The following is a 23,794-nucleotide window of genomic DNA, read 5'->3' as shown; positions in this document are numbered from 1 at the left end:
AGCATCCTGGCAGTAGAAGTTTGACCCATTATAAACCTTTCCATATCTCATAAAAGGCTGTAAAAATCAAGCCTTTGTGTCTACTTATTTAAGCCATGACTGATTAGTTGAATCCACTCATTTTTTCTTTCCCACACTGCATGAAAGTTTTGGGCTGTAAGGTGAGGGGTTTTTTGTTTTCTATTGAAACTGGGATAGTGCAGAAGGCTGGGTTTCATTCTTCCTTTTCTCTCTCAGGTGTGTATTTAAGAAACACCATCACAGTCTACTCTTTTCTTGTAGAAAATATAACACACATAACATGTTATGATCATTACACTCATTAACAAATAATTAGGTGGCTTTTTACACCTTCCTTTTTGAATAAGAGTCTACATTTGATATTGAACTCCGCATCTCTAGACCTGTTCCTGTCAGTATGCTGAAAACCCAAGATTCAAACTTCAGCAGATGAACTAACTGGGTTTTTTAAAAAAGCAAATAAAAAGCAAGCTACTCCATTTAATGCTAAAAGCTTATTATTTTTAAGAGTTTTATCAAAATACTAATTCTAAAGTTGCATAAATTAAAAAATACTTTCAATCAGTCTCTCAGGCAGTCATTAATGGACAATTATGTTAGTAAAATACATTTCTGGAGGTAGACCTAAATACCTTTTCTGTTCCCCGCCTGCTGTAAAATCTTAAATTCACAATCCTTAATAATCCTCTTCCCTGTGCCTGTAAGAACAGAAACACATCATACAATAGAAGACAAATCTCATTGTTTTATGCAACAAAAACTATGTAAGTCATATCTGAAGTACTAAAACAACTCTGCAAGATTCTTTAAACTTCTATAAGACTGCCTACTTTAAAATAATGCAAGGACAATAAAACATAGTTTTTGTAACTTTGCACATTTCATTAGGTATGTATCATGCCACAGAAAAGCACTACCCATTTGCAATGAACTGAACAGCTCAATTTTAATACTAAGCAATACCTATACAAAAGTAACTAGTGGAATTTATCCAAGTATACTGTAAATTGATTTCAGTACATCCACACTGCAGTTGCTCCCAAATCAGACATTTATTGCTACTAGAAACAAAAGAAAGAAAGAGTCAGACTTCAACTCAAACATTTATTTCAGGTGTACTGCCTTCTGTTATGAAGTAACAAAAAGACAAAAATAACTGGAATATTTCCCAACAGGCAACACACCCCAGTAAACAACTAATGAGTATGTATATTTCCATGCTACATTTTTTTTGTTGTTTCTTCTTGTTTTGGGTTTTTCTTAAAACCACAAGTGATAATCAAGAACTTAAAAATTCAAATCATACTACAGAAAAAGCAGAGATAGACAGATGCTGGGAGTAGAAGATGTGAACTTACTAGAAGTTCACATCATAGCTTGCAAAATTGCACAAAATTGCAAACCACTGCATTAAATTTTCTTTCAGAAAGAGATTCATACTGAAGTTCCAGTTAGATAATTCTGACAGTAACAATATTAAACCACTAAAATGAGGAAACATACTTACTGTTCTAATGTCGTCTTCATAATTAGTGACCTGTTTATAATGGGGAGAGCCTGAGAGAACTCTCCAAGCAGATATCCCACAACTGGCTGCTTTAGATACTCCATCTTCATCTGTTTCACAACCTCCTACAAGGAGAAGTCTGTGAAAGATATAAAGGCATATTATGGTTTCATATACTGACACATAAATGGGGGGTTTAATTGCCTTAGGTCAGAACTATAGCAGCTTGCTTGCAGTAACAGAAAGACTAAGGAGACTGACACGTAACAGCCCCAATAAGCTCTGTCTGTGAATAGACACCCTGAAGTTTAAGAAGACTTAAATATTACTTGAGTAACCCTTGTTATTTGTGGTGTTTATCCCTATCCATTCTCATCTCTAGCTTTCCAAATAAGGACTAATTCCCAACATTAAAAAAAAAAAAAATGTCTGGCTACAAATTTGAGTTTTCTCCCCTACCCTCAAAGAATAACAACTACAGATAAAGCTTGTTAAAAGTTCTGGTCATTCTGCTTAAGCATTAGGTTACCGTTTATTCAGATGTGGTACAAAAGATACTTCTCTTTCATTGAGGAACCAAATGCATTAAAGTTTATCAATTTTGTTTTGTAAAGATGCTCTACCAACTACAAATGTGCATGCAATAATTTTGTTACACATGTTTTAAAAACTCCGAGGGAACTCTTACAATTAGTGCTGATTACCACTAAAATGTATCAAAATATTTTCCCTTGAAGTCCTTTCACCTTATTAACAAGCAGTTTTATATTAAACTGATTATTACTTTGACATAAACATTGAGAACAGATGCCTAAGTTTGTCTGAAAGCATCATTTTTGTGAACAAGTGATCAAAAAAAAAAAATCAAATATCTGCAAAAAAGGTACACATTGGAAAAGCCAGAAGTTCAGCTCGAAAAACACTCCTTTATCCATTTTCAAAGTCCACGTTACTCTTGAAATGCTCTGCCACCTAGCGGCTGACACATATAGCTCTCAGCTGTGATCTGAGTGTATTCCAAAATATTTCCTGCAAAATTAAACTGAAAGAAAAAAGAAGAAAAAAAAAGAAAACAAAAACGAAAGAACAAATTTCCTCCCACATTTAATCCTCTTCAAGAGGTCATTAAAACTTATTAAACATTACTAAGTCTCACAATATTCACAAACATAACAGCAAGATGACTTATACCATGGATGCTTTCATTCTGTTAAGGTTCTTAAGAGTTTTAGTTATTTTGTGGTGTAAAGGATTGCCTAAGACAGCAAAACAGACATCATTATCACCATTTTCCTCAAAAACAGCACTAGGAGACTCTTAATCTACCATCATAATTAACAGGAATGGGTAATTTTGCATTGTTCTTATGATCAGAAAGTAAAGCAGAGCAAAGCTAAGAGTAACCACTTCTCCCTTAAGGAGGCACTGTTTAAAGCTTTTGAAATTTCTGGCAGAGCATCCATGATGCAGTGGTTTCTTGCTGCAGTACACCAAGAATAAACCACGTTATCATTTAAGGAGCAAATGGATTCCTATCAGAGTCAAGGAAATCTACCGTGAGTAGCGCAGATCATATATCAGTAAATTTACAGTGTCTGTAAAACTGGTAACCTGAATAGCATGTGGGAGCAAACATATTTCTTGGGTAATTAGCACACATTTTTTGTAGTAATAACATAGGAAAAAAGCAGACATAAAATTCACCTATGTAAGGAATTAATGCCTCAAACATTCATCAACATAGAAAATCTCAAGGACAAATTGTGGCCCTTGTGATTAATCTGAGAAATTAATTTATCTGCCTACGGAGTACAGAGTTTATCGAAGGGTGCATAGCTCTGCTGCCTTGCAGCTGCGTAGCCAAATTCCTTAGATAAGCCTTGAAGGAAGGAGACGTAACCCAAGTAAAACCCTATGTTCTGGTTAAGGCCTATACTTTAATTTACAACTACAGACGTAAAGAAGAGCTAAAAAACTGGTAAAAGAGAACAACTGACACCAGATGAAACTATAATTGCCCAAGAAACAAAATCTGTGGAAAAGGTAAAGGTGGTAGGGGGAGATCATGACCACCGACTCAATTGGACAACCCCCTCAACACATGCGCAGAACCCATGCTCCACCTTTTCCCCATCTCTCATGGAAGTGAGATGTGGAATACCTGCCTCTTTGTCTAGCACGGTAATCAACTGATAAGATGAACTTAAAAGGCGACAGAAAACTTTGCTGTGTGTGCACCCATCACCCAAGATTACTGCAGCTGAGTCAATGCTCGAACCTGGGGTTGTAATCCAGACTTCTCTGACTCTCTTCCTCTCCTTTTTTATTTTTTTTCTTTCTTTTCTTTCGTACCAATTTACAAGAGACCACATTGCTTATTATCCAAGTTTAAGCCCTTTCTACCAGAAGTAAAATGTTTTAACTGGTCGTCTGGTGTCGTTTCACCTTGATTTAACCAGAGGGGATCACAGAATATTTATGACTCCGGGCTCCCAGTCCAGGTCATGACAACCTATCATATAGCTTTCCCATAGATACTCAGCAAAGCAATTGTGTTATGAAGATTACAATTGGCAAAGCATGGTATTAGACAACGAGTGAGAGAACTCCAACACAGACACAGCAGCAAGGGAGGATTGTACTTCAGCATTATGTAAACTGCAGAGGAAACTTCACCATAAATACTACTTGTTAAACAGAGAATACAACTGTTGTTCAGTGAGCACAGCAATCCCAGTATTAAAATACCAAATAACTCTCACAGCGCATACCTCTTTTCTGAATAAGATGATAATACAAGACTGCATTAAGTCTTTCATGCCACAATCTTTACATCTTAAAGCAACCCAAGTTGCTTTACATTTTAACAGTTGCCAATCAACACCAACTGCTTGGTTTTGATAATGGTTGTCCATTCTGGTCAAATGGTCAGACAATTCTCAAGTAAGTATTTGGACAGGAACTTGGGAGAACTTACCAAGACATGACTTTAACCCAAAATACTAGGAAGAGTACTTTGTTCTGCCAGTCATGCTAAGCACAAGCTCAGTCTGAGGGTGTCTCTGGTACCAGGACGCTTAATGACTATGGGAGTTGGTTAAAAATAATAATGATGGAAAGACAGACATGGAAAACCATATTATTTAAGCAATTCCAAACTCAAGCAACTGAAGAAATCAGAAGCAACAAGCAGGACAACATAGCAAGTTTAATTTCATTTCACTTTGGGACATCAACAAATACTAAAAAACTACTTGAACAATTTGTTATTCTTACATGAAAAAAGTGACTGTGTTGGTTTAGGCCCTGCCAGGACAAGAGACCACGTTGCCGTTGCCCCTCCCCCACCCTCAGACACAAGTAGGGCACAAACCCCGGGTTAAAATAAGAAGAAATTGAATACAACAGTGTGATAAACAATCTGAACAACAACAGTAGCAATGATAACAACAATAAACAGCAATAACAGTAAGCAAGACAAAAGATATACAGAGAAATACCACAATGGTTACAGACAGCCCCGTGCTCCCCCTCACCAAAGCCACAAAGGAAAAAGTTCCCGTGCTCCCACACCCAGACCTGACATCAGCATAGTATGAATAACCCGGCTGGAGATCCCTTCCCCCTCTCTGCTGGGGAAACTTAACCCTATCCTAGCTGAACCCAGACAGTGACTTTAACCAAGGAAGGCTTGGAGAGAACATCATCAATCCTTCAGAAACATGGGAAACAGCTACCAGAAAACAACACAGTTGTCAGAACTACATAAACTATTTAATATCAAATTTTCTGCTGATTACTGGGGAAAAGCATACTTGGAAACAGAAAAATTCCACAGATTAAATGTCTGTCCCTTAATAATCCATTTGCTTGTTTCCCTTCTTCATATTTTTGATTTTCCTTCTTTCTGATGTTTCCATCCTGCAACTTTCCTCTGCCTACGAACATTCTATCGGAGAAGGCTGACACACTATCACTGGTCAAAGAAGGTAAGAGCTGCCCTCAACTCATACAAAACCCATCTTTGACATGCTTCCTAGTTTTTCCTTGTTTTTAAGGTTCCTCTGAAGTAACAAATTTTCAAATATCTTGCAGTACATAGCTCTACCTAACAAATGGACTTTCACCTGAGACATAACACACCACATTAAATTCGTTCTAACAGCTCATATAGGTTTTAGGGCAACATACTTATCTACCTTGTTGTTCATGATGCAATTAATGTTCATTTTAGCTAATCAAGAATAAACTTCCTAAGGTACTCACATCCGAGTCTAATATAAGTCAACATGAAATCACACCTTAAAACTCTGAAAGATGCTGGCAAGTTCAATCATTACATGTAAAGGGATTAATTTCCTAACTTCTTTTATCACATAAAATAAGTTTCACATGTATCTCTTTCACAACCTGACCATGATGAAAACTTTTAAAAAAAAATTAAATTCCAAAACAATAAACAAGAACTTCATGAAATCGCTACAACACAGCTGTCAATTCCTGATAACCAAGGGGCAGTAGGCAAAATCTATCTAGAAGGCACAATTTATCTATCATCTTGTCCCTCCATAGGCACCTAAATTCTTCCATAAACTCCAGCTTCCATTGCAACATGCCACTGAATTAAAAATTTCAACAGCAACAGTGACTAGAACTCAATTACAATTGACCACACTGTGCCAGAGGTAACTAAGACAGTAGCACAAAGACTAAGACAAGAATTGTCAATAATAGTGACAGCATAGCTCCAAAACTACCTAAAGGAGCTCTTAAAAACTCCATCAAGATAGATATTTTTGAAGAAGTTTTGGAAAAACTGTCACAGTGCAACGTTTTTGTAATTCAGAAATATCTTTTAGCATAAATGAAACTCAATGACAGCTAGAATGAAGATGTCGTATCAGTTTAGACAAACACACAAAACACATGACCTCAAGACAAAAAGTCTTTTCCCAGGACCACAGAGAAATTCGTGGCAGCAAGTACTTAATAGTTTCTGCCCCTGCTGTTTCATTTTGCTCTCTGAAAAGCTTCTTAAAATTTTAAGATGAACAACACAACTGGCATCAAAAGAAAATGAAAGATACTCTGGAGAGCCTCAGCAAAGATCTAGCCTTGTTTACCAATTACTTTTTCAGGACTACACAAGAGACAACACCAAAATAACAAGTTGACAGGTAGACTGGAAGCAGCAACAGGAGAGGTTTTTTCTTGTTTCAGTTAGTCTCAGTCTGAAGAAGAAGATACCATGCCAAGCACTTTTTTTTTTGTCCCAGTAATGTGAAAAACTACTTTTCCTGGCCAAAGGCTTGTGTTCTTAAATCATACCATATCAGCTGTAGTTTTATGCCACTCTGCATGGGTCAGAATAGTAGACAAAAATTTCCCTTCTAAGTAGTTAATCATAGTGTTGTGGACATCAAGATCAATGCAACATCCTTTAGTACTTAAAATGTTAAAATCTTAAATAATTTTGTTCTTGTATATGCTTTCTACACAGACAATAGCTAGCATGCAACAGTTTGCACAACAGTTTCTGGGCTCTGTTTCTAGATCCTCTTAATCTTCTACATACTTCTGGGATCATCAGAGGACACCTGGGAAGTTTTCAAGGAATTTCACATGCCTGCCATTGCCAAGAAGCACTCGCTAACAAGCTCTAGAAGCTTCTAACATGCTCTGCCAGCTGTCCCTGATCAAAGGGTGCTTTGAGCTTTTGTTCTCTCTGACTCCTGATTAGTAAGGGTCAAGAACTCTTTCAGCAAGTCCTAGAAAAAGACCTATATAAGTGCCAGGTCTAGAGCCCAGCCAACAGATGCAGCAGTTTGTAGAAAATGATGGCCAGAAACTCTCTCTGTACATGACCTCAGCAACTGTGGTGACACACCACCAGGCTCAGTTCTCAGCGCCCACTGGAGCAGATACCCCAGCACACCACAGGCCTTGACACAGTCCACACTCGTAAGGGAGGATAGAGAAATGCAGGGACATGAGTCCAAGCAATCTGCTCTAGTTGGCCCTGCTGTGAAGGGCAATGGATTAGATCATCTCCAGAGGCCACTCCACTCTCAAAAACATGGCTGCCCTTACACTAGCTCAACTGTACTCTATTTCAAAGGTTTCCATAAAGTTGGGCTGAAGATAACTGGTAGAATAATGGTGTCAAGAACAGAAAGTTCAATTGCAGCATCCAAGAAAAGCTTGAGACTTCTACACAATTCTTCTCTCATCAATTTTCGTACAACGAGCAAATTCCAACTGAATCTAAAACTCTTGATCTCCTATAGTAATCACAAATTTTAGGCTCTAATATCAAACATTTTCTCTAGCAATTGCTGATAACCCCAAAGATATTCAGCTGCAGATTAAGATACTCAAGCATGTGTTGAACCTTCCACTAGAGCCTACAGAGAGTTCACACTGAAGCAGACATTTAAGTTTTATCACCTGAAGCGCACCACAAATTCCATCATAGATGAAGGCTGGATCACATAACACTAACATTAGGCATCTAAATAAATGTATATATCAATTTTCAACAGCAGTGAAACTCATTTAGATTTATTCCCCGAAGCTATTTTTTTCAAGTTTTCCTACAGATTCAGATACATTCCCTACTGACATATTCTCTTTGCAATTACCATACATCTAGTTGAAAAAAAGTGTATTAAGTTCTTAAGTGCTATTTTATTGCACTATAATAGGTAATGAGCAAATACATAGTAATATAGAGTACAGTAAGTCAAGGCTTACAAGCTGTGTAGACAGACTAGTGTAACTTTCACTATCTGAAACTAAATAAAATGCAAGAAAGCACAAAATGACAAAGTTGAACTTTGCTAAGTGATCAAAGATCACACTACTGAAAACGAAAACTCCAAAGTGTTCACAATTTAAGAAAACTGCCTCCCTTCAACTCCTTCTGGGGATTTTTTGGATAACAAGACAATTTCAGCAAGAGACTCTGCTCATGAATTTAGAATTCTCTAATGTCAAATTTAGAAGTTTTCTACCAGAGTAAATTCAGAACAGAAAAGATTTGCATACATGAAGAGCAAAACATCAGTTCTTTCTGCTTTCCATCCATTCGACCCAATTGTGCATTCTTTCAAGCATCAATTCTTCAACTGTACTAAGCAAGTCAACTGGCTGCACAAGCAGCAAGTGGTAGGATAAGAATAGTCAGGTGGAGTCCCCTGTTATTTTCATGGAATAAATCATAATATTTCCTGGTAAAAACAAATAATTCCTGCATGTGTATGTCACACAGATTACACAAACCTAATTACTTCAGCAGCAGATATAACCACATCTTTTCATGTAAGGAAAGGGCATTTCTCTCCCTTAAAAATATGGAATAGATAATTAAAAAAGAATAAATGCCAACCATAAGCTTCCATAAAAAGATAAGTTTAGTTACCAATATTCTGAATAAACTGTTCTAAACACAAAACCAGCACTGTCTCCTACACTTCTACTTCACACTAATATCAAGTTGAAAAACATTAACCTGAGATCTTACAAGAATAGGAGGAAAACCAAAGCCATTACTTCTATTGGAGGTGGGAGGAAAGAAGGAAAACAACACTTGAAATGTTTGCCGTTTTTTCCCCCTTCTCCCCTTTTAAAGTTCTGTGGCAAGAAGCTACCATTAGCACACAAAAAGCAATGTCCATACTGTTTAGCTGACTTATGTCAGCTGATTTTCTATGTATTTTCTTGATAATAGGTTCATCCATTATTAAAGTTTAACATTTCTGACATCATTTACTCAGAAATGCAACAAGAAGGAAAAGCAAACACATCCATCTTATAACTGTCAGCCTAATTATTTGACTATACTTTAATATTAACCAATATTCTCTGCAACACTCACTGTTAGTATCAGTCTACTTCCCTGTATTAGGAGCAGAAAAGGTAACTCTGGAAACAAGTGTCAATAACCATTAACCCTGGTCTGATCAAAAGAAAGAATGAGTAATTTCTGTTGTCTGGTCAGATAGCGCTACCAAAGCTCCATAACCCACACCTATTACCTCAAAACTCCAGATTTAGTACACTGAGTATTATGCGAAATTACTAAATATGAACTCAGCAGAAAGAAGAAACCATACTAAAAATTAATCTCAAAGTAGAACAACAACACTACTTCTCATTAATAACCATTTCTTTCCTAAGATAGATATGACACTGAAGAATAAGCACAAGTTTTTAAACAGTAAGTTTCTTCTAGCATTCTACAGCCAAACCTAATTTTCATTTGGAACAATACAGGGGCAAAACATACTGTGCTGACAAATTCAATCCTAGTAGATCTAATAGAAGAAAAATATCTAAAAGGATGTTTAGTCCCTAGAGCTGAAGAGAAATAGACAAATAAGTTGCTTGGTTTATCTTACAATATAACAAATAGATATTAAAGAAGTAGACACATTTTTTAACATAAGCAATTGGCTGACCAGGACCTACTCTAACTATATCTGGTTCAAGAGCAGGCAGTCAATTAGTCCATCTTTCAAGTCTGTTATCTGTACCCAACACATTACTAAGAGAAAATTAATCACAAAACAACTCCAAATACCAAAGCCTGGCAGTTAAGGTCAGAAAACTAGGGAAAAATGGATGGCCAAGTTCAGAAATCAATACTGACAAAAAAAAAAAAAAAAAAAAAAAAAAAATCAATGAAACTTATACATCATCATTTATTCCTATAAAATTCAGAAACATCTTTTTAAGCTATTCCTGCCATTCTAAAATATGCTGCTTATACAAGGTACTCAAACAGTAAAGAACTTAACTTGATTTTCATTATACGCTAGCAAAGTGAGGTCACCAACTAGCGTTTCTTTCACAGGTACGATACATGACTTTTTTTTACTGGTTCACTACATACCAATATTAAAATATTTTTTCCCCTCCACCTCCTTATCCAAAACACTTCCGTGTTACTTTGCCACTTTTGTTCATAATCTCTGTATTATTGGCAGGTAGCAAACAGAACACTTACCTGTGACCAGAATGATAGATGACAGTAGTTATTCCATGGGTGTAATGGCTGCTAAAGCTGAAACTATGACTTTCTTGAAAGCTTTGATTTGTTCCAACACTAAGTATAGGGAAAGAAACGTATACTTTATTTCAGATTTATTTTCTTTAAAGTGTGAAGAGAAGTCCTTTGAAGTTCACTGTGCCTTCTCAAAGCAAGAGAAAAAATTATGCTCACCTTACAAGGTAACTTCTCAGTTCTCCACGGAAATTAACAACAAGCAGTTCGGCTGACCATTGAGCACTTGCTTTGTATTCTAGAAATATCAATCCAGCAATAGCATAACTCAGATCTCCTGGAAAACTTGCTGTCTTTACCCAAAAATGCAGACAGACATTGAGAGAGGAGCATTTAAAAAAAAAAAAGAAAAGAAAGTGTCTTCATTACTGAAAGAACTAGGAAGTTCAACTTACTACAGTGTATAAAATGTATTAAAAAAAAGTTTCATAGTCTGTATTAGTAACAAAATGCACTTCCTTTTATCTTGGTTTCGAAGAAATCTTAATACTTTCTAGTAATATACTACAGAAATACACTAAGCCACCTTCCCAAAAGGTTTAATATAACCTTGGAATATATAAAATATTAAATATACTGTGTGGGGCAAGACAACAATAATTATCTGTTTTCATACCACAAAAAAAAAAAAATCCTCATATTGCTGTTATCAGCAATATTTCTTGATTTATAAGTGACTGTATATAAGCTGCACATTTGTAAGCTACTACTACAAACTAATTATTTGCACATATACTAACTAGGTGTTTCTATACTTTCACAATCTGATTTACTGCAGATCTATCACAACTCTAAGAAATATAAAAGAAAGATGAAAATTCTGACTAGATACAACAGCACAATCGATATGCTTTGCAAGTGCTACACAACTATAATACACCCATCATATGATAATCACTTTATGGTACATTTGTGCATTGTATTGACACCGTAAGCCTTTATACCAGAGTGAGCCATGATTAAAAAAAGGCCAGAGTGGAAATTATTCTTTATCCTTACAAAAAGTTCTAATATATTCATATTTAATCTAAGAGAGCACTTACCGGTGAAATGACCAAAAGCTCACTACCCATTAAGTCAAACACTCTCACTGTTCCAGTGCTTTCAGCATAAGCAAGTAACGTACAATCATGACTCCATGCCACTCGCCTCCACTGAGGGTTAGGATCCTTTGGCACTATGAAAAAGGAAGAAAGTTATTTAAAAATTAAATATAAATATAACCCCTTAAACAGAACAAAAAGTCAACAGCATCAAAAAATTCAGGGTACCTACCACCATTACAAGCTTAGCTCGAAGAAAAAAATAAACACCGCCTCCACCTGCTATGTCTCCCAGACCCATTAATTTTAACTATCATTTCATTTCAGATTCAGGTTTTATATGTTCGTCATCATGAAAAGAAGAGAGGAAAGGAGGGTAAAGAAGCCAGTCACAAAGCAAAATTATTAAGATTCTTCCCAATGATTTTAAGTTACAACACTATCTTTAAAGTAAACCAACACCACCATTTAGCAATGCATGAATAATAAATGATGACATAATGATGTAGAGGTTGCTGTACTGTATACCTTGACATTTTCCAATTATGGATCCAAAGTCATCTTTTGCAGACCTGCAGAAGAAGGCTCATGGTTTAAATAAGAAAAAAAAAAACTATTCAATTTTCCAGAATAAATAGAACACTATAAAAATGCTCTAGTGCACAATTCAAAGACCTGCATGTATTTAACAACTACTTCAAAAAGGCAGACAGTAGCCTTTATCCTTAGGCAGTTACAGTAACTAGCAGTAGTATTTTAGAAACCTTCCTCCCAACACATAAATACTAATAACCCTCTTTTAGTAGTAATGTTGTTCAGAATAGGATAGCAGCATTTCAGAACTTTAGCATCTAACTTTAGGAAAAAAAAATTTTAGAAGCAATGCAAGAATATAGTTACATTAATACAGTTGAAATATGTGATTTATTTTATAGTCTATAAGCTGACATTTATGGTGCTCACACCACTTCTGATTGAACAATTTTCATACACTTGCTTCTTTTACATATAAATAGAAGGTCTGACCTTCTAGTAAATGGATTTTTGTGAAGCAAGTAAACACAATCAAGATTTGTTCTATAGCTAAATGTGTTCTTGAACTGGTAAAGGAGAGCTTGTTGTTAAAGAGCAGAAGAAAAAGGGAAAGCATCTGTCTTTACGGCAATCCACATTACTTGTAAAATAAGGTGAAGTATTATACATGCCAGCTACTCTACAGAGAAGCAGAATACTAGCTCCTTGTCCCATTTATTACGAGATAATTTCTTGGGGTAACAGAAAGGTAAAGGTTAGAAAGACCATAATTTAGGCTTAGTATTTTGAAGCATCTTGACTGCTTTTCTTTCACATCTTGAAAAATATAAAGATATACAAATAGATACTTTATATACATATAACACTTATAATTGTGGAGGTCTTTGAGAGCAAGCTTTTTTTTTTTTTAACAGGGAATGGCCAAGAACTAAGAAGAAATAGAAGGCTTCTGCTTTCTATGTAATAATATATTTTAAGATTATTCCGTAGATTATTTTCACAAAATATAACATTCCAGAAAAAAAATCTTTGAAAGTACAGTTAGTAAATATCTAGAACCCCATTCTCAAAACTCCACAACTCTGGTCATGAAGCAGTAAATAATATTGAGTTACCTTATTTCTACACATTGGTCTTGAACAACTGCCAACAATTTACCATTGCTGAAAAAGACAAGGTGTGAAAGTTCATTTAAAGTCTCGTCCTTACAGAATGGGCATCAGAGCTCTAGGTGCTTTTCTGTAAGGTTAGATATAAATCTCATCTTTCATAAATGAAAACAAACCAGGAAACACTAATTTTTATACCAAAAAAAAGCACTTCAAGAAGATTCTCTTCATGTCACTGAAATGTATCTGTCACTCTTTTCTAGTGGCACTAAGAAAATAGAACAAATGTCTAAAATCTTGCTGCAGGAGAGGTCAGAATCAGATGTTACTTATGGATAATTTTATAACAGTGATTATCTAAAACTATGTATTGCTTTATCTGGAATGTACAGCTATCACACTTAAGTAAGTTACATCATCTCCTTAGGAGCAGGTCTTCTGTCTTTGTACGTAACACAACATTCCAACTGGCATGCTGTGCATCAAAAAGGATCATCATTTCCCTCAAAGAATCACTCAACAGTACAGGGATCTTGCTTGAACCACTGATCATGTTCAGCAATAATACATAATAAACTAAAACATTACATACTACCTTTATGTCATTGAACCATTTTTCTGTACATATTTATGCTTATTTTTAAAAGCCAGTGATCTCATTGATGCTGCTAAAATTACTGCAGAGCAGCTGGTTCTAGCCTTGGAACTCTCACTTCTCCTCTATACATACAATAACAGACAAGTTTTGAGGGTATGCATTCACTTTCCACAAATTTTAAAATAAGCAATTTATATTACATATCTGGTCAAGTTAGAGGTCTTTCACTGATCAAATTCAGTGTTTGAGTTTGAGAACAACCGCACTGCAAGCCACTTAGCCTCAAAACTTAAAAGGACACTCAGATCTCAGTGAGAGATGCATTAAATGAAGGAAAGCAGCGTGGAAAACCCCAGGTAGCAGACTGACCTTTCCTAAGGCCACCTGTGAAAGCCTCCAGTATTTCTCTTGACCAAAAAGAGTAACCTGACTTTAGTGCAATATTAACTCAGCATTGTTACCAAAGTGGACAGTGGCAGAAGGAGAGATTAATACATTCACTACTGCCCAAAATGGAAAAGCATGTAAGCTGGTTACCTTGCAAGCACTAGGTGCCAGTTGATCTGCTTATTAACTAGACGAACCAGTCCAGTGGGCAGAGAAAACTTTGCAGGGCTGAAATAACAAAAATATTAGACTAAATCAGAATATACACCTAACAAAAGCAGTACCTGAAATACACATGCCAGATGACTTAGCTTTAAAGGCAACTATCAATCACCTGGGAGATTTTAGCAACTGAACATGAATCAACACTGCACCCTGCCAAAGACAAGGTAAGAACCACCTTATGCATACTAACAGAAAGAAACCATGTATTAAGGGACCTGATTATCAACTCACCACTCTTCATACTCTGGGCAGCAACCAGTTTTCGGCCCCACCATTACAAGAACACCACCAATAAACTGGAGGGCCACCAAGAGGGTCAGAGAACTTGAGCACTTGCCCTACAAGGACATGCTGAGGGAGTTGTACTTGTTTAGCCTGAGGAAGGCAGGGCTTCAGGGGGACCAAACAGCAGCTCTCCGATACCCAGGAGGTTACCATGAAGATGGGAGCCACTGAGGCTCATGGCAGAAGCACAAGAAACTGTGATCAATCCTATGGTGGACTTGGCAGTGCTAGGTTACCAGTTGGACTTTATAATCTTAAAGGTCTTTCCAATCTAAATGATTCCGCAATTCTAAAACAGAGGAGGTTCCAAGCTGACACAAAGAAAAGAATTCTTCACCATGAAGACAGTCAGGTGCTGGAACAGGCTGTGCAGAAAGTCTTTGGGATCTCCATCCTTTAAGCTTTTCAAGACCTAGCTGGACAGAGCTTTAAGGAATCCAGTCAGAACTCCATGTCCTCCCTGCTTTTAGCAGGGCTTTAAACCAGAGGCCTCCCAAGCTCCCACCCAAATTTTATTAAATACATGAAAATAGCAACTTGAATAATAAATTATAAATCGTCTTTTTATATATGAATATTTATATATAAATATATTTATATGTAGATATAAATTTTATAGAATTGTAAAAGCCATAAATCAGACTTTAAATATGACTATCAAGAAAAATAAATTCATTCTCTTTGCAACTGAACTATTACAACTAGACTTACACGATGGTATGAAGCCCCTAAACACTACCCCACAAAAAAAAAAAAAAAAAAGCTGGTGGAGTGGGGAGTGGGGCAAAACAAAGTAGAACACTAGCAATAGGGAAAACCGCACTGCAGGCTGAATTCAAATATAGAATTGTTTCACAGGGAGCCACATTAATGTCCCTTTCCATATATCTCAAAACTAACAGAATACCCTTAAAAAGGGAGAACTGATATCTTCAAACCTGCCAAGTGCATCAACAGAGTAGATAGAATTTCATAGAGCTGAAATTCTCCAGGAACACTGTATTTCCCCCAACATGTTTCTGGGATTGTTTAAGTTCCTTTTAAATCAGAGGTTAAATTTATAAATGGTATGAGTGTTGCTCAACTAGTTATCAAGCTTTTTGTATGACAGTTTGAATTGTCAAGAAAAAAAAAAAATCCAAATTATTACTCCAAAGGAAATAAATCCTGCCATGCCATCACATCTGTCATCGAGGATTAAGAAAATAGCCATACTCATTTGCAGTATCTCAGCTAGCAGTGGGGAAGACAAATATGATTATTTTGAGAAAGATGGTGTTCCAACTACAAATTTATTTAGGCTTCTGATAAAAGTCAAACTAGTATACACAAACTCTTTCCTAGATAGGCTTCAGCTGCAACTCAAGTGGTTACAACTTAAACTTATGAAAAGAAAATATTCTAAGCATTGCTGGAACAATATTCTGAAGAAGTGTTCAATTCTACTCTCATTAAAAATAACTTTCCATCAAATCAAAAAGCTATAAAAATATTACCAAATAAAAAGATTAAACACTATTTTCAAACCTACCTGTACCAGATGTACCGAAGTAAAAACAATGCAGGACCTACAATGAAAAAGAGGCAACAATTACATCTCCAGCAGTTTTAAAACACTCACGTGCTTACTGCACACAGAATCTTAGAAATTCTCACAAAAGAAAAAGGTATTAAGGAAAAAAACTTCTATCCTTGTCCAATGAATTCTTATATTAGAGTCAGTGCAAATGGCAGATCAAAAAATCCCTACATGTTTGTGGAAATTCTAGGAAAAATTCCTACTGGATGAAAATAAAATTGTTAGTGCAAGTGTTGAATGGCAATGTAATATAGTCAGAATGCAATGCTTCCTTATGGAATTGTCTAACTAGCAAGCAGCCCAATGAAAGAGCTGGTAGAGAAAAACCTCAACAAACATTTTGCAAAACACAACAGAGGTTCTAAACTTCTTAGATGTAGGGTTTATTAGTTTGGACCACTAAGCTAAGAGAGACATTAAAAAAAAAAAAACAACACAAAAAATATATAAAAATAACACGGTGATACTGATAACCAGAAAAAACACCCTATACTCTGTTTCCATTACACTAGCCATCCTAAATTCCAGAAATTGTAAATTTTACAAGCAATTCACACATCATTCTTATGAGTCATGAACATAAGAACAAGTCATATTTACCTGTAATTGCTCTAGTGATGATAAATGATGCACCATGTTTTCTGTTTCCTCTTGGCTGCAAATACAATAACAGTCACTGTTATACGTTAACTTAAATACAACATTCATACATATATTCACTAATTAAGTTGCCTGCTACCCTACAAGTTCTTTATGCATCTTCTATTAGTCACAACTTCATATATTGAGTAATTTCACTGCATAAGCTAAAACAGGCTGTAAAACCAAATATTTTAAGTGCCAAGATGTAATATAATGCACTATAGATTGTCTATTGATTCAACTTTGCCTTGGTCTTTGGGCAGTAACAAAAGACACTGACTTCTGATTATGTTCTCCTGTAAGGTATTATAAGTCATTCTTTCTATGTCAAATGAATGCCAGATTGACCTGTAATGCCCAGAAGTTGTTGAAACAATTGATGTTCAACATATTATGCTAATATATAAAGACTGCTCATGAAAGTTTCATAAATATTAAGAAAAACGAAAACCTGAAAAGCTCTTTATATCAATTTATACGAGCTAACACAGCCGCTCAGATCACCTACCTCTACTCCATACCACATCACACAGCTTTTCCAGCAGTCCTGCTCTACTTAAGGCAGAGGGGAACAACCACACTTACTATATAAATGAAAGCACTCTCCCAACACAGAAAAAGGAAATACAAAACAACATACAATGTATATTCTGAGCTATAAGAAGTAGTAAAAGTATTTGCCAATAAGAAAGTAGGAAAAAGGGATTAAACTGCAAAAACAAGAAAGATAACCAATAATGAAGGCATCACACACAAATCTTCAAAATGTGTAGTCACACTTATACTTCTCTAGTGAAAATATTAGAACAACACAGACTGAGCATCAGAGTAGGTAATGAATGAATTTTCTCTTCCCTTCAGTACAGAATACGTAGAGCGGATCATTATTGCTAACTGAAATACTCAGGCCTCCCACTCCAAGTTACAGAGTAGCAAACACCGAAAGATACACAAACGTATCAAAATTCCGGAGTATGTCAATATTTTTAAAAAAATTTGGGCTCCCAAATTTTTTTTGAAATAAAGATTAGCAGTTTTCTATGTAAAATTTGCAATCCAGAAATAGTCTTTCAAGTAATCAGGCTGTCATCTCACAGAATGCAAGAAGACAACACAGCTGTACTAACAGATAATCTTCCAAATTCAAGTTGATCAACCAGGAAATAACGAGGCATTGCAGTAAGATAAGCAAGAGCATAAATTATTTCTTACAGCTATCATAGTACCTTGGAAGAGGTGTAATTTCCTAGGGAAGTCAGAAACAGAGCCTGTTAAAGTTTTTGACTTAAGAAAACTTCCCAAGAAAAACATTCCCAAATATTGCTTATATCTCTTTAGAAATTTTGTAATATTCTTAGTGTCCACTCCTGAGTGTCAACTACAGGCTCCTATTCCACACATCTTAAACCCTTCACTAAGTTGATTGACTATTAAACTCTGAACACCTGAGTTATAATTTCTATAATATATTCCTATCACCTCAGCAACACCAATGGCTACCATATCTGATATATTTATTTATAATCCATTCCCATTTGGGAAAACAACTTCAAGTTCTCCTTTACTAGAGCATTCCAGAAATAAAACCTATGTAACTTCCTCACTGACAAAACACCCATTTAGCTTTGGATTTTACTGCACACCCAGCAAGTTTATGGGTGGGGGTATGAGGGAGGGTGTTGGGGAAATCTCAAAACATTAAGTGGCAATGAAAAAAGCCCACAGAATTATGCAATATATTTGATACATTTCAGATAGACAGTACTTGTCTGCTGGAGAAGTTCAGTGTGCCTGTATTTCCACAAATTATTCCACAAGTCCTCCCCTGCAACCTCATTCACAACCACTGCCTTGTTCACTATTTTCACTGATCTACTACACAGTAATTCCTTTTATTTTCATTGTATGTTTGGGGTTCCAAAACAGTGCATTATATACAATCACATCGCTAAACTGAATACAAACTGCTTGATTTCCACATCACTCTCTTCTCTGGCACTGCCAGTTCCTTGGATGTATCCTTCACAAATATCTGTTACTTACCCCCCACCCCCCCCAAAAAAAAAAAAAAAATTATTGGGAAATTCAAGACAGGTGAATGAGAATATTAACAAGAGCTAAAATTAAAGCTAATTTGGAGTTTCAAGAACATTAAGAAATCCATGGCAGTTTATTAGTGTCTCAAATTCAACATGACTTTAAGTGTTCATTACAGGGGTCATCCTCCAACGGTCATAATTACAGTTATAAGTGCTCAGCACTCTGCAATTAAAAATGAATCATCCCAAATGAGGTAACAAAAAAAAAAAATAAAACAAAGTCAATAGAGACCTGTGAAAAATTTGTTTTAAGGTATTGCTTTGTATCCTAGATGACTGCACAGGAAGATATTTAATTTAATTTCCCAGAGCAGTATTCAGCTTGCTTTCCCTTTCTGCTGCCCCTCACCTCAGTCATTACAAACCACGCAGTTCTATGAGAAGTAAGGCAGGGAGTGTGTAGCGACTTTTTCTGAAAAGTGTGAATAAACCAGGATAAAAAGAGACAGATGTTCTAAAGGGAAAGTGACAATAACATAAATGATATCACTGCTAAGGCATCTTAAGGCAAAAACTGAATCATGTTGACAAAATTGTTTGTTTACCTACGTATCTCAGTGTAAAATCAATTTCCCACTAAAACTGTAAGGAGAATACCAGAAGTTTCTTTGGCTATGGACAGTCTTCAATAAGGATGTAAATCCAAACAACAAACTATACAGCGTAACATTTTCAAGCCTTCTTATTTCTGACATTCAAAATGGGAATGATCTCAAAAATAAATAGGCAAGAAATACCAAGATTAAAATACCCTGTACCATTCCATGAAGTTGACAAGCAGAATTCTATGATGCTTAGAAATTCTATCAGGGCAGATGAGGACCGTGAGACTGTGGTTCCACAATCACTTTAAAATGGCATACCTGCATGTTACCACTAAATGCAGATGTCACACCTCACTCAGCTTTGACTGACACACTATTCACCCCTCCTTTGGTATCTACACAAGTACTCGGTACTACATGAGTACTAATCAGTCCTTTACTATTCTTGAGGTTGTATGGTAAGTTGATCAATGGCAGCTGAAGAGGAGGGATACTTGTCAGAACTGTGCCCTCTTAACACAGTCTCGTGACACCACACTTAAGTCCTCCTCATGGTTTGCAGACATGTAAATCGCTTTCATATGTTACTAGAGACAAATACTACTTATCTCTCAAAAAACAGTTAAATAAAAATAGGTACGACTGTCTACTCACCTATATGAGCAATCTCTAAAGTTAGTAATTGGTAATACTGCAATAGTATTTCTCAAACACTCACACCTGTTACTTCAACTGGGAATTTAAAGATTTATTTTTTTTTTACAGATCAAACAAAAATTCTTTCCAATAAACAAAACCATATTTTTATGGGAATGGCTTTAATAACTATGAGTATATGCGTTCTTCCACCTGTAATGTTTTTACATCTTCTCTGTTCAGATGTTCTCATTAAACTTTGTAAAAATATTTCCATAAACTACTTTTAGTGGGAAGTGCATTAACAACTGCAGTAGACTTGAAAACTGCTACAAGACAAAAATGAAATCACATGTCATGCTTGCATCCTCTATGTCCAAATCAGACAAGAGTAGACATAGAGGCATCTAGCTCAGCACGTTCCATGGGAAAACCTGAAAGACCTCAGCTTTTCCACTGACCCATGAAGAAGAACAGACAGAAGTAAGCAAATACCATGTAATACAAGAACAATGTTTTCCCATCTTTTAAGCTTTGGCATTCACTTGTGTGCTTTTTCCCTTTTTCTTTTAACCTGCTAATGAAAACACAGATGCAACCATTCTGACATACAAGTCCAGAGAGGGCTCTAGTTTTCCTCACACAAGGTAAGTTCGATAAAGACCTTGTTTTCACCAGGACAGCTTCCACTGCTCTCAGTAGAGCTGCTTCTGGAGACAAGACCCGGACTTCATCACAGCTTCCCTCATACCACCTCAACAGTAAAACCTGGTATACACTGCTCAGAGGTAACGAGCAAGGAGGACTTCAACGCATCCCAGGCGACAGAAACAAGGGTGACAGTGCTGGAACTACATGACAGGAGACCATGACAGGGGTAGCGTGACCGCATGAACACCTTTCGCGTTTGCCCCTACTGCCGGCCCCGCTCTTGTGACCATCAGGAACAAAGGGAGCAGTCCGGCGAGCCTCCCTGGAAGAAACAGCCCGTCCCCAGGGCCGGCGGCCTCCCCCCGGCCCGGGCCGCCCAGCCCCCGGGACAAGGGGCGCATTCCCGCCCGCGCCTACGTGGCTGGTCCCATCCCCCGCACCCCGGCCACGCCGCGGTGACACGCACCTGCACCTCCGTCTCCGGAGGCCACTCGGTGTTCACCAGCAGGTCGTATAGGATATTCTCCTCCCCGTCCTTTTCCTCGCCGGCACCAGCCATCCCCTCCTCTCTCGGCGCCGCTTCGCCGCCCTCCCCGCCGGCGGCGGCCATGCTGGCCCGGCCCCCGCCCACCCAGCGCCGCAGCGACGACGGCGCCCGGCGGAGGCCAAACCAGTAAGGCCCGGCAGCTCCGACTAGGCGGCGGCCTTTAACTCCTTCAGCGCTGCCGCCGGCCGAGGGCGCCGGGCGCCGCTCCTCGCCTTGTTGCCTTCCTTGCCCGAGCGGCTTTGAAAGGGCATCGGCTCTGGGGGAAGCTCGAAGTCGAAGGCAAGAGAGCGAGGCCGAGGAGCCCTCCCCGCCTCAGCGGCTCCTCTGAAGGGCGGCAGCTGCAGCTTCAGAGACCTCGGCCTAAGCCGTGGGGGGTGGGTCGCACTTTTGGGGCAAGAACCGAGACAGCTACCCAATACAACATACGATGTACACCCATAGAGAGCGTATACAGACGAGCCTTTAGCTTGTCTGCTGCCCCAGGGCTACCTGGAGGCCTTTATCCAGTGCCCACCACTGCCCAGCAGCAAGGTGCCACCACCGGGGCCACCCTGCCAGCATGGCCACCCCACTAGCATGGCCTCAACAGGGCTGCCCAGGGAAACACCTCCAGAAAGCTGATAGTCAGAAAAGTTAGGATAAGGAACACCTAATGTAGGCAATGCCTGAGTGTATTAATTAAACCCTTAGTGAAAAGGAAAAAAAAAAAAAAAAGGGGAGTAAAACATGTTACATGTTTGTCACAAAGTATTCTTCCAACTTTAATGATGTTGTGTAGAACTTCTAAGTATTTCAGTCCTACCAACATTTGTACTCACAGAGTTCAGTTCTCTCAAGCAGATAAAAATTGGCCTGGTTTATAAACATATTATTATGAAACATTCATAAACATATTATTATGAAAGAACTAAGGTTTCAGTCTCTTTTCTGCAACTTTATAAAGCATTTGTAAAATTGAAAGAAAATTGTCTCACACCCTGACACTTCCTCTCCTGTACTCTAATTTCAGCTTGTATTTAATAGCCTCTTAGTCTTGTAGGCAGCTATGCAGCCTTGAATTAGGTTAATCTAAAAATTAAATTCTGAAACTAGGGATTCAGTGCAATATGAAAGCTGTATTGGATACTTGGGAAGCACCTCAGGAAGAAACAGCTACTGAGAAAAAAATGCTTTGTCTGTCTCTTTACTTAATAACAGTTCTTTAGCTGTATTTGAAAATGTAGCTTATAAAGCAATGACAAACAGTATAACATCATGTTCCTAAATTTCAAAGAACTGCAGAATATTTGTTGTAAATTAAACTCTGCATTCCACACCAACAAGCAGCACTACATATGGACATTGCGGTCTGCTGCAAACACATTTTCTCAGAATCACAGTCGAATCTGTAGATTGTTCATACCTGTATCTTTAAAAATTATTAGATTTGTCATTTATCCAAAAGCAAGCAAAATAATGATTGACAGATATAGTGAAAGAAAGGAAGCACATTGAATGAAGATACTCCTAAAGGAATTAATAATATATGAGAAGCCATCGTGATGCAAGCAGTCTAGTACTATAGATACATGTATTTTTCTCTGTACAACACCTCATTTCCACAGCATAAATTAACAGTCAGTAGGGCTCAGTGAGTGTTTTAAAAAAGATCTTGAAATAAAACTCCAGGACAAAACCAGTACTCATATTGCAACACAGTAGTCAAGAGAACTACATTGTCAAAGATGCCGCCATCTATTTGGCCTTGGAGCCAGATGGGTCTGTATGAGAGAACTGCCTTAGAAAATATTAAAGATGGGTTTCACAATGGAAAACAGTAGGTAATATTTTATGCTGTGCCTTCCACTTAGCAGACAAATGCACCATTGATTTGTGGTGTAACTGTAGAAGCTGCATTTTTTCATTTCAATCTAACTTTATTTTTATAATAACACCTCAGAGATTCTTGCCTTTAATGTCACTAGCAGTTATCCTAGAAACAGATTGTGCAGAATTTGGGAAACTTATGTAAAAACTGGAGAAGAATGTATCCCCATTAACATATATCTAAAAAAATAAATTGGTGTGTAATATGTGTGAAGATACTTTTGTCCATATAAACCTCTGACTATTTTCTGCCAAACATGTTTATTGTAGAAAACTATGAAATTGTGAATCACACCAACAAAAAGGTGATAGTGTTGTATGCAAATATAAAGCAGATTCTCATTGTAGACACAGGTTTTGTGTTTAAAACATGTTATCCCAGGTGTAAACTAGTCTATCTGTTCTCGTGACTTTACTGTCTGAATGAAAGTGCAGCTACGAGACCCGGCACTGCAG

The 23,794-nt window shown here is 37.2% G+C and overlaps 1 protein-coding gene across 3 annotated transcripts in view; it reads right to left on the bottom strand.

The window, feature by feature from the left end:
• NBAS (NBAS subunit of NRZ tethering complex) overlaps positions 1–21,544 on the bottom strand; it is a 192,291-nt gene extending 170,747 nt beyond the window's left edge. For 2 of the 3 annotated variants that reach the window (XM_074895620.1, XM_074895622.1), the window contains exons 1-11: positions 21,392–21,544; positions 16,953–17,007; positions 16,305–16,341; positions 14,414–14,491; positions 13,285–13,332; positions 12,164–12,207; positions 11,636–11,769; positions 10,752–10,885; positions 10,536–10,634; positions 1,529–1,667; positions 654–719 (exon numbers count right to left, since the gene is read on the bottom strand). In XM_074895620.1, coding sequence (XP_074751721.1) covers positions 654–719; positions 1,529–1,667; positions 10,536–10,634; positions 10,752–10,885; positions 11,636–11,769; positions 12,164–12,207; positions 13,285–13,332; positions 14,414–14,491; positions 16,305–16,341; positions 16,953–17,007; positions 21,392–21,535 — 978 coding nt within the window. In that variant the 5' untranslated portion in view covers positions 21,536–21,544. Of the gene's footprint in view, positions 1–653; positions 720–1,520; positions 1,668–10,535; positions 10,635–10,751; positions 10,886–11,635; positions 11,770–12,163; positions 12,208–13,284; positions 13,333–14,413; positions 14,492–16,304; positions 16,342–16,952; positions 17,008–21,391 lie in introns of all 3 variants that reach the window. The other variant, XM_074895621.1, reaches the window with a different exon arrangement.
• Between the last annotated feature and the right edge of the window lie 2,250 nt (positions 21,545–23,794).

This window comes from Athene noctua, chromosome 1 (genome assembly GCF_965140245.1).
Source record: "Athene noctua chromosome 1, bAthNoc1.hap1.1, whole genome shotgun sequence".
Taxonomy (NCBI): domain Eukaryota; kingdom Metazoa; phylum Chordata; class Aves; order Strigiformes; family Strigidae; genus Athene; species Athene noctua.
The sequence above is the reverse complement of the archived record's forward strand: the minus strand, read 5'-3'. Positions and strand labels throughout refer to the sequence as shown.